Source organism: Mustela nigripes, chromosome 8 (assembly GCF_022355385.1).
Source record: "Mustela nigripes isolate SB6536 chromosome 8, MUSNIG.SB6536, whole genome shotgun sequence".
Taxonomy (NCBI): domain Eukaryota; kingdom Metazoa; phylum Chordata; class Mammalia; order Carnivora; family Mustelidae; genus Mustela; species Mustela nigripes.
In genome coordinates, this window is record NC_081564.1 from 21,669,792 (window position 1) to 21,686,625 (window position 16,834).

At 45.2% G+C, this 16,834-nt stretch overlaps 1 protein-coding gene across 2 annotated transcripts in view; it reads left to right on the forward strand.

The window, feature by feature from the left end:
• KREMEN1 (kringle containing transmembrane protein 1) overlaps window positions 1-16,834 on the forward strand; it is a 67,343-nt gene that overhangs the window by 44,831 nt on the left and 5,678 nt on the right. Inside the window, exons 5-8 of one of the 2 annotated variants that reach the window (XM_059408742.1) lie at window positions 3,758-3,911; window positions 14,155-14,487; window positions 15,573-15,734; window positions 16,748-16,832. In XM_059408742.1, the coding sequence (XP_059264725.1) occupies window positions 3,758-3,911; window positions 14,155-14,487; window positions 15,573-15,734; window positions 16,748-16,832 (734 nt within the window). The remainder of the gene's footprint in view (window positions 1-3,757; window positions 3,912-14,154; window positions 14,488-15,572; window positions 15,735-16,747; window positions 16,833-16,834) is intronic. The other variant, XM_059408743.1, reaches the window with a different exon arrangement.

Consider the following 16,834-nt stretch of genomic DNA (forward strand, 5'->3'; position numbering starts at 1 on the left):
AGACTTCATATTGTTAAAATGTCAGCTTTTCCCAGATTGATGTATGGATTCAATGCAATCCCAATCAAAAAATGATAGTTGTTTTTTTTAAATTGTTAAGTGGATCCTTAAATGTTACATGGAAAAGCAGAGAACCTAGAATAACCAAAATAATTCTGAAAAAGATCAACTCTGGAGGACTCATCCTGCTTGATCTCAAGACTTTCCGTAAAGCTATAGTAATCAAGAGAGTGGTATTGGCATAAGAATAATTGCATATATCAGGGTTAGCAAACAGTGGTACGTGGGCCAAAACTTACTACCCATCAACCCAGTAAATAAATTTTCAACTTTTGTGTGTCAGGGACACTACGAAGAAAATGAAAAAATAACTCACAGAATAGGAGAAAATATTTATGAATCCTATATCTGAATAAGGATTTAATGTCCAGAATCTATAAAGATCTCTTACAACTTGACAATAAAAGGACAACTGAAGTAAAAAATAGGCAAATGGGTTGAATAGACATTTCTCTATAAAAGATACACAAATGGCCAATAAGCACATGGAAATATGCTTATATTATTAGTCTTGAGGGAAACGCAAATCAAAACCATAATGAGAAACCACAACAATAAATAACCCATGGCTATAGGTAAAAAAAAAATTTTTTTTAAAGATAAAATAAGCATTAGTGAAGATGTGGAGAAATTGGAATCCTCATCCTTTGCTGGTAGAAATGTAAAATAGTGCTAAGGACCAGCTAAGACAGCTGCCGTGGAAAACAGTTTGGCAGTTTCTCAAAAAGTTAAACGTAACCTTTTAAGCCAGCAATTCCACTCTTGCATATATACCTAAGAGATTTGAAAATGTATGTTCGCACAAAAATGTATGCGCGTGTATTCATAGCAGCATTATTCAGAATAATCCTAAACTGGGCGCCTGGGTGGCTTAGTGGGTTAAGCCGCTGCCTTCGGCTCGGGTCATGATCTCAGGGTCCTGGGATCAAGTCCCGCATCGGGCTCTCTGCTCGGCAGGGAGCCTGCTTCCTCCTCTCTCTCTCTATGCCTGCCTCTCTGCCTACTTGTGATCTCTCTCTGTCAAATAAATAAAATCTTTAAAAATAAAAAAAAGAATAGTCCCAAACTGTAAATAACTCAGTGTCCATTAACTGATGAAAAAATAAATACATTGTGCTATAGACACGCTTTTTTTTTTTTCAAAGATTTTATTTATTTATTTGACAGAGAGAGAGAGTGCGAGCACAAGCAGGGGTTGCTGGCGAGGGAGAAGCAGACTCCCGCTGAGCAAGGAGCCTGATGTAGGGCTGGATCCCAGGACTCCAAGATCATGACCTGGGCTGAAGCCACCCAGGTCCCCCCACATCCATAGTTTTGAACACAACTCAGCAACAGGAAGAAGATACAGTAAAACGTACTGATAAACACAACAACATGGATGAATGGCCAAAACATTATGCTAATTGGAAGAAATCAAACACAAAAGACTACATGCACAACTCAAAATGGATCTTGGGTCTAACTAGAATGTAAAACTATAAAACTTTTAGAGGACAAGAATGGGAGAAAATCTTTGTGACCAAGGTATACCTGGGTTTACATAGAAAGTACTTAGGTGTAAGTAATATCAAAAGCATGATCCATAAAAGAAATAGTAAATGAACTTCATCAAAATTTAAAACTTTTGCTCTCTGAAAGACATTTTTTTAAAGAATGAAAAGACAGGGGGGTGCCTGGGTGGCTCAGTGGGTTAAAGCCTCTGCCTTCGGCTCAGGTCATGATTCCAGGGTTCTGGGATCGAGCCCCACATCAGGCTCTCTGCTCGGCAGGGAGCCTGCTTCCTCCTCTCTCTCTGCCTGCCTCTCTCCCTACTTGTGATCTCTGTCTGTCAAATAAATAAATAAAATCTTTAAAAAAAAAAAAAAAGAATGAAAAGACAGGCCATAACCTAGAAGAGGATATTTGCAATTGCATATGCAGCAAAGGACTTACTTGCAGATTGCATACAAAAACTAAAAACTCAGTAGTTAAAAAAAATTTTTTTTTTAATTTGAAAAATGGGGCACCTGGGTGGCTCAGTTGGTTAAGTGACTGCCTTCGGCTCAAGTCATGATCCCAGAGTCCCCAATCAAGTCCACAGCAGGCTTCCAGCTCTGCAGGGAGTCTGTTTCTCCCCTCTCACGCTCTCTCTCACTCTCTCTCTAATAAACAAATAAACTCTTTTTAAAAATACCTCAAAATTTAAAAAATGGGCAAATGACTTGATACTTCACCAAAGAGGTTAAACAGATGACAAATAAGCACATGAGGAGACATTCGGTATCATTAACCACTAGGGTAATGCAAATGAAACCGATCATGAGATACCACTACATACCTCTTAGAATGGCTAAAATAAAATATACTGACAATAATGTGTGTTGACAAGGATATGGAACACCTGGGACTCATACATTGTTTTGAATGTAAAATGGTACAGTCACTGGAAAACAGTTTGGTGGTTTCTTATAACCATAAACTTACCTTATAACCCAGCATCCCCATTCCCAGTTATTTACTCTGGAGAAATGAAAGCTTATGCACACACAAAACTATACACCAATGTTTATAGCAACTCTATCCATAATCATAAATAACTAGAAACAACCCAGTGGATTAACAAATAGTGGTATATCTGTGCAATGGACTTACTACTCAGCCATAAAAACAAGTGAACTATTGATCTATGCACCACTTTGGATAAATCTCAAAGACATTGCACTAAGTGGAAAGCCAGTCTCAAAAGCTTACATGCTATATCATTCCATTTAAATGATGCCTTCGTCCATTCTGCCTGCAGTAACAAACTTACCATAGATCGGGTCAATAAACGTTTATTTCTCACAGTTCTGGAGGCGAGAAGTATAAGATTAAGGTTGTTGGCAGATTGGGTGTTTAATGAGAGCATGTCTCCTAGTTCATAGATGTCCATCTTGCTGTGTCCTCATGTGAGAGAGGGGCCCAGGGAGCTCTCTGGGGTCTCCTCTGTCAGAGCACTAATCCCACTCATGAGGACTCTGTTCTAGTGCCCTAATTCACCAGAGGCTCCATGTCCACATGCCCTCACACTAGGAGTTAAGATTTCAACATACGACTTTTGAGGGAACATAAACATTCAGTCTTAGCATGTGATATTTTTGAAAAAACAAAACCGTAGTCACAGCAAAGCGATAGGTAGTTGCGAAGGTTTATTTATGGAGGGGGAACTATAAAGCAGGTTCAGGATAGGAAGGTTATTGGGGCCATGTGCCTGAGCTGCAGGCTGATCGTAGGGGTGGTTGTCAACATGGGTTGAAGTGCATAGAACTATATACCATATAAATAGTTCTACCATATGGTAATAAATAAAATGAAAAATTTTAATGGGGCCTGTAATGAGTTTGTGGTGGGGACTAGCCATAAAGCACCTACCGCCTGGAACACAGTAAACATTCAATAAAACGTGGAGCCGATGTTATTAATGTTTCAAGTTAGTGGGTTTCCCCCCAGTGCCTGCCTTCAAACTCACTTAAACACAGAGAGGTGCAGGCAGTAAAAGGTATGCTCGCCGGAAGGGGAAACATGGTTACTGATAGTGTGTAACGAGCATCCAGGGAGGGGAGCAAGGCAGAAACCCCAGGAAGAGGGACCCAACTGGGGGCTGACCCTGCCAAGCTCCTTCAGGGCAGCTGACACCCCAGACTGACACTTACCCAGTGCTGTTTCTCTGCTATGACAGTTTGCCGGGATGGAGTCCGGCTATGCTTGCTTCTGTGGAAATAATCCTGATTACTGGAAGTACGGGGAGGCAGCCAGCACCGAGTGCAACAGCGTCTGCTTCGGGGATCACACCCAGCCCTGTGGCGGCGACGGCAGGATCATCCTCTTTGACAGTGAGTATGCCCTGTGCCCGTTGCTGCCCAAGACCCAGGAACGCTTGTGCCAGAGAAACAACCAGACCAGCCTTCCTCTCTCCCATTCATTCATTCATGTAGCAATACTTATCAAGCACCTCCTGCAGGCCAGGCCCTGACCAGACCCTGGGGATGCAACACTGACCTAGCAGACTCGGGCCCTGTCCTCCAGAAGGAAGGATAGGCATTTAGTTGTGCCATGTGCTCTGAAGAGATGAGGCCTGTCACAGGATACTTAGGCAGCCTAGAAAAGACGACCTCTGCAACTTAACAGACACTGGTATAGCTCTTCAGTATTAGCCTTAAGGTTCTCTTGTTTTAATTGACTTCCAAGCCCTTTAATGTTTTCCTTGGCATTTAGTTTTGCAGCTGAGAAGAGAGCATACGCTTCCAGCCTCCTCTCTGACCACCATATCTGTGAGATGCTGGCTAGGGGCTGGGTGCACTGCAGATGGGGTATGGATCTGGGGCCTTGACCTCTCCTGCACTGTGTTCTTATCACTGGCCTATCTGATCCGTCCTCATAACCACCACCCCCTGCATCCCACTCAGTGATGGTAAAACTTTGGGAGAGCCATAGTACCAGTATAGCACCAGATTTTGGTAGAAAGAGTAGAAAGTAGATTGTCACAAGTGAGACAGACAAAAGGAAAGACTTGAGGTTACTAAGATATACTACAGAGTCCATAGGTCTTTGTTAGTCACTGGGACACAGTAGATATACTCTTGACATCTCAACCTGACCAAGTGGCCCAGGTTCATGCAGAAATATCATATGCTTTGTTAGTTTCCTAGGGCTCTCATAACAAATGATCACAAGCCAGGAGCATTAAAGCAACAGAAATGTATTCTGTCGTAGTTTGGGAGGCTAGAAGTTCAAAATTGAGGTGTTGTCAGTGCTCCACTGAAGCATCCATCCATGCTCCTTCTGAAGGCCCCAGGGAAGAAGACTTTGCTTCGTTCGAGCCTCTGGCCATTGCTGTCAGTCCTTGGCATTCCTTGGCTTGGAGTTGCATCACTGCAATCTCTGCCTCCTCCTTCACATGGCCATTGTCCCTCTGTCCATCAGTGCCTCTGTGTCTCTCTGTATCTTCTTGTAAGGACTCTAGTCATTAGATTTAGGGCCCACTCTCATCTAGTGTGGCCTCATTTAACTTGTTGACATCTATAAAGACACTATTTCTAAATAAGGTCACATTCACAACTACCAGGCATGGAACACGTCTCCTTTGGAGGACACACTTCAGCTACTACATACAGTGGCTGTAAAGCCTAAGCCTTTCGCAGGTTATGGCTTAAATGTCGTCAGAAGTGTGTTGTTTGGGCAGAGGACAGGGGAAGGATTGGCAAGTAGAACTCATGTGGTCAACTGTTGGTCTTTTGGGTGAGTGTGCCTGCTGGAGACTGCCAGTGGCTCCCTGTATATTCTGTTATGTCAAGACAAATGCTCAGTTGAGTACCTCTGTTTAAGCTAAAGACTAAGACTTGCCTGATGCTTAAGAAAGGTTGGTAGATAATACGCCCTGCACTTCTATTTAAGTTTTCGCTTCCAAAGTCTATTATTATAAGATCCTCTGCCTTGACACCCTAGCCCAGGAGAGTATATTTGCGGAGCTTAAAATTTGCCTGGTCTACTCCTAAGTGAAAAAAAGAAAGGAATAAAACATTGAGTGTGTATTAAGTGTATTAAGGCTTAAAATAAATTATCAATCTATACAAATTAGGCCCTGTTGGCAGCCATCTGAGGAAGGCATTATTATCATCACTGTCATTGTACAGAAGAGAGTTCTAGGACATGAAGAGGATAGATATCTTGCCAGGGCTCACACGGCCAACAAGCCATGGGATTAGACAGTAAAGAAAAGGAAAGCAGGGTGTGTGGGTTCGCTACCTGTTTTTCTACTTTAAACAGAACATAGTGTTAATTTTTTTGACTGGAGAATAGATGTTGGTGAGCATATGGAGGAATTGGATCCCTCATACATTTGCTAGTGGAAATGTTAAATGGTACAGCTGCTCTGGAAAACAGTCTGGCAGTTTCTCAAACGTGAAGCAGAATTACCTTATGACCCAGCAATTCCACTCCTAGATACAGACCCAAGAGAATTGAAAACATATGTTCCCACAGAAACTTGTATAGGAACCTTCACAGCAACACTGTTCGTAATAGCACCCAAAGTGGCACCAACCCAAAAGTCCATCGATGGAAGAAAGGATCGGCAAAATGTGTTATATCTGTACAATGGAATATTATTCAGCCACAAAAAGCAATGAAATAATGATGCATGCTACAACAAGGTTGAACCTTGAAAACATGACGCTAAGTGACAGAAACCAGACACGCAGGCCACGTATTTTATGAGTCCATTTATAGGAAATGTCCAGAATAGGCAAATCCATACAGACAGAAAACAGATTAATGATCGTCAAGGGCTGAGGAGAAGGGAGGGATGGGAAATTATTGCTTAGTGGGTACGGGTTTTCTTGTTGGGGTGATGAACAGAGGCCAGAACTGGATGTCCGTGGTTATACCTCATGGAGCCTATAACACATACCACTGAACTATACGTTTTTAAAATTGTTAAAATGGTGGATTTTATATGGTTAAAAAATAGAATACTTTTATATGGTAAGCACTCATTTAGCACATTTTTATGGAGTGTCTGCTGTGTGGCAGATAAAATGATGTTTTTTTTAGTGCAGTGCCTATACCAGAGGTATCAGATGGAAATAATTTGCTTTAAAGTCAGTTCTGTACCAAGCATCATCTTTGGTACTGGAAATAACATCTAGAAGATAGCACTGGGCCTCACACAAAGGTGCAGTACGATGAATTAATTATAATCAAAATAACTGCTGTCCGTTGAGTGCTTGCTGTGTGCTAGCCTGGAAGCTGGGTGCTTTTATTTATTTTATATTATTTGATACTCAGAACAGCCCTGTTGATAAGAAAACTGTGTGTGGTTCAAAAGATGAAAATAATCCGTCCAGGTGAATAAGAGCCAAATTGAGAACTCAAACCCAGGTTTGCCACAATTTTTATTTCTCTGTTTTCAGTAGCCAGAATTCCTTTCAAAGGGCGCCTGGGTGGCTCAGTGGGTTAAGCCGCTGCCTTCGGCTCAGGTCATGATCTCAGGGTCCTGGGATCGAGTCCCACATCGGGCTCTCTGCTCAGCAGGGAACCTGCTTCCCTCTCTCTCTCTCTCTCTGCCTGCCTCTCTTTCTACTTGTGATTTCTCTCTGTCAAATAAATAAATAAAATCTTTAAAAAAAAAAAAAAAGAATAGACAGGTCATGATAATGGGTCCCATTTCATGCTCTAAAAGCATGTGAACAGGGTGGGCCCAGTGGCTCTGATTATCATGAAACTGGCCCCTTCTGCAACCATCCAGAAGCTGCCTTCTCTGGCTCCCCTTCCTTTAGGAGGAATGAGGAGGTTGGCATTCGGAGAAGCTCCAGCCTCTAGAGGCCCTGGACTTGCTGACCGGCAGAGGCCCCTGACAGTAGCCCGCTCCAATGACCTCCCCCACCCCCCAGCCCTGCAAAGGAAGGTACAAACCTGCTCAGTCATTATTGCCACATTAAGTTATTTGTCATAGGCAGTGTGGCTGGTTTTCCAGCAAGCTCTCATGAGCTCCAGAAGGATGTGAAGTGGACTGTGTGCTGTGTGTCAGTGTGGCACTGACAGAAGCTTCAGAGCGTGTGCTGCCCCCAGAATTCAACGTACTGAATTAACAGAACCAAATAAATGATCAGAGAGGTTGGAATCAATAGTAGATTACAGAGACTGCCCAGCGGGCCTCTTGGGCCCCTTTCAGCTTCTAGGCACAGAAAGGAGAAATGAGATGTGGGATTGGTCTTCCTCTGCAACCTTCCTCTGAGCCCGTAAATGTTTTTAGGGCATTGTACTATTTGCTTTCGGTGCATTCTCTCCCTTCATTATAATACCGTGAAGCAGGTACTGTTTCCTTATTTGCCTGAGGAGACAACAGAGGTTCATAAAAGTTCAGTAGCTTGCCCAAGATCCCACAGATGGAAATTCTTCTCCCATGGAACTTATATTTTACGGAAGAGAAGAGATTAATGGATATATATATATATATATATATACACACACACACACACAGCCTAGGGTCCAATAGGACCTGACTGCTAGGATTGCCTTAGTAATTGTACCTCATAGACTCCCAGATGCCATCAGTCATGTGATGCAACATCACTGTGCATATCACTGAGGAGAAAAATACTTCCAACTAAACAGTGACATGCACTGATGGACAGACACAGTCCAGTCTGAAAGATTAAAATGTTCCCCTTAGAACTGATGAAATATAATAATCTCTTCTGCTTTTCTGGGTGCCAGTCCAGTGGAGTCTGATTCAAGGCTGGGACCCATTTGGGGCGCCTGGGTGGCTCAGTGGGTTGGGCCGCTGCCTTCGGCTCGGGTCATGATCTCAGGGTCCTGGGATCGAGCCCCACATCGGGCTCTCTGCTCCACAGGGAGCCTGCTTCTCTCTCTCTCTCTCTCTCTCTCTCTCTCTGCCTGCCTCTCTGCCTACTTGTGATCTCTGTCTGTCAGATAAATAAATAAAATCTTTAAAAAAGAAAAAAGGCTGGGACCCATTTGGTTTGAGTTTGTTTGCTGAGACATGCCAGTATCGTTCACATCTGGAAGCAGAGCACTCAGCTGCATCTGGGGGAGGCTAGCTGTTCCCGCTGATGCCTGAAGTCTGTTCCTGAAGAAACTGACTGAGCTAATATTGAGATGGGATGGAGGTGCTAAAGGCAGGAGGACACTGGCTTTCTGCCACCGGAGGTTTCGCCCAGGGCCATTTAGGGCCCCCGGCTGCCCAGGTTGTATGTGGCAAGCTACTCTCCCCTTCAAAAATAAGATCTTGCATATATTCCTAAATTTCAGGTTTCCTGTTGAATTATCACTGAATTTTAATAATCTATCATAGAGTCATGAGTTTGCTTTCAAAATTACCGAACTGAATCTCCTGTCTGCATGGCACACATCTGGAAATCAAAAGCTCTAAGGTGAAGGTCAGCCTTCGCTGGTGAAATACCAGTTTAACCTGAACACTTGATTCTTTACAAATAATAATAATAGTCTAGCTAATATTTACTGAGCTTACACTATGTGCCAGATCCTATCCTACACAATTTACATAGATCAACTCCTTTTAGTTCTTATAAAACCCCTAAGGAAGAAACATACTATTTTCATTTTATGGATGAGGAACCGAGGTGTACAGAAGTTATCTTGTTCAAATTCACACTTAGGGTGTGGGAAAGTCAGGTTGATTATGTAGGGAATCTTTCTCTACAGCTTTTCTTTTTAAAAAAATGTATGTTTGGGGCACCTGCGTGGCTCAGTTGATTGGGTAGCTGCCTTCAGCTTGGGTCATGATTCTAGGGTCCTCCATTGGGCTCCCTGCTCAGAGGAGAGCCTGCTTCTCTCTCTCCCTCTGCCTGCCGCTCTGCTTGCTTGTGCTCTCTCTCTATCCCTCTGTCAAATAAATAAATAAATAATCTTTTTAAAAAAATTAAAATGTAGGTTTTTCAAGGTCTAATTTAGATAAGGTAAAAATCACCCTTCTAGTTGAACACTTTGACAAGATTTGACGAATGCACACACACTCAAGATACAGAACGTTTTCATCTCCTCAGGAAGATCTCTTGTCCTCTCTGTGGTCAGTCCTCTCTCTGCCCCCAGCCCTGAGCAACCACTGATCTGTCTTCCACCTGTATAGTTTTGTCTTTTGAAGAAGCTCATATAAATGGAATCATAGAGTACTTAACCATTTGGTTCTGGCTCCTTTCACTTCAAGTAATGCTTTTGAGATTCACCCATGATTGTTTCCGCAGCTCCTTTTTAGTGCTAAGAAGCATGTCTTTCTACAAATATGTCACAATTTGTTCATCCATTTATCTGTTGATAAGCATTGATCTGTCTGTGGTCAAGATGCTCCGAACCTGCCCTTAGCCTGTACGCACAGGCATGTGTGTGAACACGTGCTTTCATTTCATTTCTTTCTTTTTTTTTTTTAAAGATTTTATTTATTTATTTGTCAGAGAGAGAGTGAGCGAGAGCGAGCATAGGCAGACAGAGTGGAAGGCAGAGTCAGAGGGAGAAGCAGGCTCCCTGCGGAGGGCAAGGAGCCCGATGTGGGACTCAATCCCAGGACGCTGGGATCATGACCTGAGCCGAAGGCAGCTGCTTAACCAACTGAACCACCCAGGCGTCCCACGTGCTTTCATTTCTCCTGGGATTTCAGGGTCATGTACTAAGTGCATATTTGTTACGATAGGACACTGCCAGCTGTTTTCCAAAGTGACTCCCTGATTTTCCATTCTGACAGACAATACGTGAGACTTCCGGTTGCCCCACATCCTCTCTTGCTCTTTGTATAATCTGGTTTCTTTTAGCATTAGCCATTCTAGCAGGTGCATGGTGGTAACTCATTCTGGTTTTAATTTGCATGGCCATAATTACCAGTGATGTTGAACACCTTTTCATGTTCTTATTTGCCATCATCTTCTCTCAGCTTTTGTATGAGAAAGCCTTATTTCACCTTCATTGTAGAAAAACATTTCTGCTGGATATTGAATCCTATGCCGAAAGTTGTTTTTTTTTTTTTTTTTTTTAGATTTCAGTATCTCAAAGCACTCCTTTGACTTACAGCTTGTACAGTGTCTAGAAATATCTGCTCTTTGTTCCCTGTATATCATCTTTCCTTTCTGCCTGTTTTCAGGATTTCATGTTCGTTTTTGGTTTTCAACATTTGACTCTGATGTGTCTGGGTGTGTTTTTTGTTTGCTTTTTAATTTTTGTTTTTATTTTTTTAATGTTTTAGATTTTATTTATTTGACCGAGAGAGAGAAGGAGAGAGATCACAAGTAGGCAGAGAGGCAGGCAGAGAGAGAAAGGGAAGCAGGCTCCCTGCCGAGCAGAGAACCCGATGTGGGACTCGATCCCAGAACCCTAGGATCATGACCTGAGCCAGAGGCAGAGCCTTAACCCACTGAGCCACCCAGGCACCCCTAATTTTTGTTTTTAAACTTATTTGATTACTATTTGCTGAGATTCTTAGACCACCTTTCGTTAACTTGAGAGCATTCTTAGCCATTCATTATCTCTTCAAATATTTCTTCTGCCCCCTTCTCTTTTTCTTCTCTTTCTAGAACTCCAGTGGTTAGATCACTTGATATCGTCCCACAGATACTGGATGCTCTGTTCTTAGCTTTTTTCTTTCCTTTTTTTTTTTTTACCTGCTTCTTTTTTTTTCTCTTTGTTTCATTTTGCATGATTTCTATTGACCTATTTTCAAATTTATTGATTCTTTCCTCAGCTGTGTGTAGTCCATTTATAAGCCCATCAGAGAAATTCTTCATCTCTGATAGTTTTATTTCTAGCATTTATATTTGACTCCTTTTAGTCTCCATCTCTCTGCTGGAATTTCTAATCTGTACAGGCATGTTGTCCATCTTTTCCATTATGTCGTTATTGTAGTAACCATGTGACACCTGTCTACTAGCTCTAACATCTGCGTCATTATTGAGTCTGATCCTACAGATTGTCTTATCACTTGACCATGAGTCCCCTTTTTTTTGCTGCATTTTTTTTTCTTTTTTTGCTGCTTCCTTGCTTGCTTGTTCTGTGTGTGTTTTAATATTTTGTTGAACGCCATACATTGTGTATAGAAGAACAGTACAGACTGAGTAAATAAGATTTATACCTGGAAATGGGCAGGCCCATTTAGTGTGAGGACTGAGCCATTATATCAGATGGGCTGAGTTTGGGTGTTATTGTTTCTGTCTTTACCCTCGGTGCACACCAGCCTTCAAATTCTTCCAGCAATAGGCTCCTGTTACCTTGTGCTTAGTGTGGAGCCTGGGATGCCCATGGTTTTTCTTTTTCTTTTTTTTTTCTATTCCACTGTCGGCTTTGAGTAGCTCCTATGTGCCTTCGCCAAAGAAGGGATCTTTCTCTGCACTCTTTCCCCTCCCTCAGTGGTAGACGACTGTTGTTACTTGGTGCTGTGCTCCTGGTGAGCTGAGGGGGCTCCTTGGGCTTCCTGCCTCATCCTCTGTGTTAGGACGTTGCTGGGCCTCAGACGTGGGGTCTTTCCAGCATTCCCACAGACCCCCCTCCTTCTCCTGCAGTCAAACACTGCCTTGTATCTCCAGAAAGGGAATTTCCCGCCCCTCCCAGCGGGCTTCAGACCTCTCCTTTGCATTGGTACAGGACCTGGGGGCTCAGGGCAACCAGGGGCTGATGGTTTTTGCCTCTGCTTTTCCCTAAAAAGCAGTGGATCTGCCTGGCTACTCTGGCAAAAAGGAAAGAGTCTCCTGCTCCCTCCACAGAGGCAAACAGATTTTACTTCTACCCTTTCTACCCTCCAATGGCCCTGCGGACAAAAGGATTTGCTACTCCTCCCACAGCCACTTGAGGCCTTTGGCTCTTTTGAGAGGAAGGTCCAGAAGCAGGCAGTGTTTCACACTTGTCCCCCAACAGCCGTATCCTGTACAAGTGCCACCCAGGGGGTCTCTATGGTCTCCTTCCCTATCCCAGTCATTCCTTTTTTTTTTTTTTTTTAAAGATTTTATTCATTCATTAGAAAGAGAGAGAGAGGGAGAGCACAAGCAGTGGGAAGAGGGAGAGGGAGAAGCAGACACTCCGCTGAGCTGGGAGCCTGACATGGGGCTCCATCCCAGGACCCTGGGATCACAACCTGAGCCGAAGGCAGACACTTAACCAGCGACGGAGCCCCCCAGGTGCCCTAGATCCCAGTCATTCTTGTGGGTTCTGGGTGGAGGTACGCACAGAACTGCTTGCACGTGGGTGTAGACTCCTGCTGTGTCTGGGGCCCCTGCTCATTCTAGACTGAGAGGCTGGCCCACATTCAACCTCTTAGCTCCTTTCTTCTTCCTGCCTTTTTTGGTGGCCACTTCTTCCTCTCGCTCTGTGAAAGATGAAACGCTTTGTGTGGCCTGACTCTCCTCTGAGGGGCTTTTTCACTTTTTAGAGTTAAATACGCTTGGTTGTCTTGACACTTCAGCCTTCTGATGGGTTGAGGAAGAGTTTTGAGCTTTTTCCCATTGTTCGGATGGAAGCAGCATTCTCTTACTGCTTTCAACATACCAAAGGGAAGTGGAAGTCTGCCCAAAGCCTGCTTTTTTTTTTTTTTTTTTTTAGATTTTATTTATTTATTTGACAGAGAGATCACAAGCAGACAGAGAGACAGGCACGGGGAGTGGGGGGGGGGAAGCAGGCTCCCCACTGAGCAGAGAGCCCGATGCGGGGCTCGATCCCAGGACCCTGAGACCATGACCCGAGCCAAAGGCAGAGGCTTAATCCACTGAGCCACCCAGGCACCCCCAAAGCCTGCTTTTTAAACCCCAGTCCTGCACTCCCCCTCAAGGACTTTCATTTCCAGGATCTTGTTCACACTTCGCTAAGATGCAGGGAAGGGGTTGTATCCCCGTCCTAGAAACCCCCAGTCCAAAAGGGGAGTCCACAGCAGCCAAATGTGCTTCATGCAGAGTGAGGAGAACCAAGCGTTTCCCCCAGGCAGAGAGTCACTTCTTGTGCCACAGTGTGTGTGGGGACCCTTGCGTGAATACTGCACCCCAGGTTTCGGGGATGCCCGAGCAGCTGGAAAGCCCTTCTCTTTTTTATGACTTCACCTCATCAGGTGTCTCTCTGCAAAGAGGCCCCGTGTTTACATGTGCTTCATCTCATCTGTCCTCACGCGTCTGTGTGATACGGGAACAGGTGGCAGCCTCTCCATCCTCCCAACTGAGAGAGGCAAGAGTTCTGGAAGTAAGGTGCACCCCCTGGGGTCACAGAGCCCAGCTGGTTCCGAACCAGACTCTTCTGACTCCAGCCCGGCCCCCACATAGGGAGCCCCATGTCAGGCTCCCAGCTCAGCGGAGAGTCTGCCCTCACAGAACAGCTACTGTGCTGTGTGCTAATTCTAAGGTCTCCTGGGCAAAAAAAAAAAAAAAAAAAAAAGCCTCCACAGTCATTTGTTCAGGATTTAAGCTATTCATTCTGTGATTTGATTCTGAAACATAAGACAGTCTGGTTTTGTAGACGAAAAACATACCAAACTGGATCATGTTCGTTAGGAAGAGTTTTGTTCATAGCAGGTTGGAAAGTGAGCCGTGTGATTGTGCCCCAGACTGAGGGCCTATGTCCTTTTGTCTCCCACAGCTCTCGTTGGCGCCTGCGGAGGGAACTACTCGGCTACAACCTCCGTGGTGTATTCCCCTGACTTTCCTGACACCTATGCCACGGGCAGGGTCTGCTACTGGACCATCCGGGTGCCGGGAGCCTCTCACATCCACTTCAGCTTCACCTTGTTTGACATCAGGGATTCTGCCGACATGGTGGAGCTGCTGGACGGCTACACCCACCGCGTCCTGGTCCGTTTCAATGGGAGGAACCGCCCACCTCTGTCCTTTAACGTCTCTCTGGATTTTGTCATTTTGTACTTCTTCTCTGATCGCATCAATCAGGCCCAGGGATTTGCTGTCTTATACCAAGGTAACCCTTCCCAGCCTCCTTGAGGGCCCTCCAGGCTGCACCTCGGGCTCCACCGGCACCCTGTGGTGACCTGCAGGCACCAGGGCGGGTCTTGATGGGGCTTCGAGGCAGGGGCTATGGGCTCAGCTTGCAGATCTTCCCACCTCCCGCTTCAAGACTTGCGTACATTCACAGAAAAGAGTAACACCTCTCAGTTTCCCTGTGTTAGTTGTTCTGAGGACAGTTTTCATGGCAGGGTTGAAAGAACTGAAAGGAAGAGCTGAGACTGATAGAATTAGAAGGCTTTAGAAAGGTCATTTGGTCGATCCTTCTGCCTCTCGACATCCCAGCCAATCCCAGAAGACTAGTTCCCCATCTTTCTCCGGACCCTCCTCAGGGACACCTGGGTGGCTCAGTTGGAACAGCATGAGGCTCTTCATATCCGGTCATGAGTTAGAGCTGCAAGTGAGGTGTAGAGATTACTTTAAAAAAATAAACTTTAAAGAAGAAAACAAACGACAAAAAAAAAAAAAACCCAATATACCTTAAAACAACAACAACAAAAAACACCCCTCGTAAGGTGGAGCCCCGCTCTCTGCCCTCTGGTGTGCTCAACATGGGCCCGGCACAGCTCTCTGCCGGCACGTGAGAAACAAGGGCGTCTGAGACCTGGTCTTTCTCCCGGATGCTGAGGGCCTTGAGAAGAGCTCAGTCAGCCTGTGCTACAGAAGTCAGAGGGAAGAGGCCTTCCCGCAGGTGGGAGGGACAGTCTTGAGAACAGGTAGGATTTAGGTCAGTAGATAGGAAGAAAGGAGCCATTCTGGGCAGAGGGCACCATAACTGAAAAGGCACAAGGAAAACAAGAATGCAGGCTCAGGTGTCCTCGAAGAGACCAAATGGTTAGAAGTTGACATGTCCTGCCTTCTGGGGCTTTCTGGGCCAGAGCCTGACAGGTTCTGCTTTGGGGCCAGTGGGGTCAGTGAGAGAACTACACACAGAAACAAATCAGGAAAAAATGCCTTCTCTTCCTAGCCAGTGCCGCCGCCTCTGAACTTCTCCGTTGTCGGCATCAGCTCTCCCCCATCTTAATTTCTTTGATCTTCCAGCCGTCAAGGAAGAGGCGCCACAGGAGAGGCCCACTGCCAACCAGACGCTGGCCGAGGTGATCACGGAGCAGGCCAACCTCAGCGTCAGCGCAGCCCGGTCCTCTAAAGTCCTCTACGTCATCACCACCAGCCCCAGCCACCCACCCCAGACCGTCCCAGGTAGCAGTTCCCAGACTCCAACAAAGGGGGTGGAAGCCACGGGCCTTGAGGGCAGTGCTCTTGGCAGTTAGAGAAGGAGCTCTCTTCCCAGGCAGGTTGTGGGTATTGGCTCTGTGACTGTCCTGGCCATTGAGGGACATTTTCTCACTAGCTTGATTCCTTAGTCCTTAGGAGAAGGTGCTCACGTTCAAAGATCCAGCATGTGTGCCTTTTGTAAGTTGTGATTAATCAGCTAAGCCAGGGTTTTCCCACTCTGAGGATGTCTTTCTAGACCGAGTTGCAGCTCCCTCAATTCACCGGCAGGTGCAAGAGCTCATTCATTCATTCATTCCTTCATTCAGAAGACATGTGAGCACTTAAGTGCTATCGTAGGCACCGGACTGTAGAATGAACCAAACAAACAATACCCTTCCCTCCCGTGGCTTGTAAGTTGTAGGAGACAGACAAGAAGCAAAACAACAGGTCAGACAGTGACAAGAGCTAGAAGAAAAGTCATGCGGGAGAGGGATGAGATGTCTGTGGTTGAAGCTGGCTAACTTGGTGGGCTACATACTTCCATATTTCTCTTTCGTGCCTGGGAAGATCTAGCCGAGGGTTTTCCCCTGCAGGACCCGCTTAGGTCAGGGAGGAGAGTCCCTCTAGTGCTTGCTCTGTGTTGCTTGCTTTATATCCTGGTAGGATTTCACAGATAAGGAAGCTGAGGCCCAGAGAGTTTATGTAACTCATCTGTGATCGTACAGTGATTCCACTGGTAGAGACGTAGTATATAGCACCCCTCTTACCTCCCAAGCTGAATGCACTTTGGACCACACTGCCTGCTCCTCTCCAGGAGGATGCTCTAGAAGGCCTGGGCTCCTTGCCCACCCAGCTCTCAGCTGCCTTTGATGGCAGCCCCCACCTGCAGGGGGCTCTTTAGCCATACCTGCATTTCTGAGCTTCAAGTGGTCACTCGAGGCTTCCAACAGACCTCCTTCTGAGAACGGAGCTCAGATAGGTCCTATCTTCTGTGCTTGCAGGATGGACAGTGTATGGCCTGGCAACTCTCCTCATCCTTACGGTCACAGCTGTCGTAGCAAAGATACTTCTGCACATTACATTCAAGT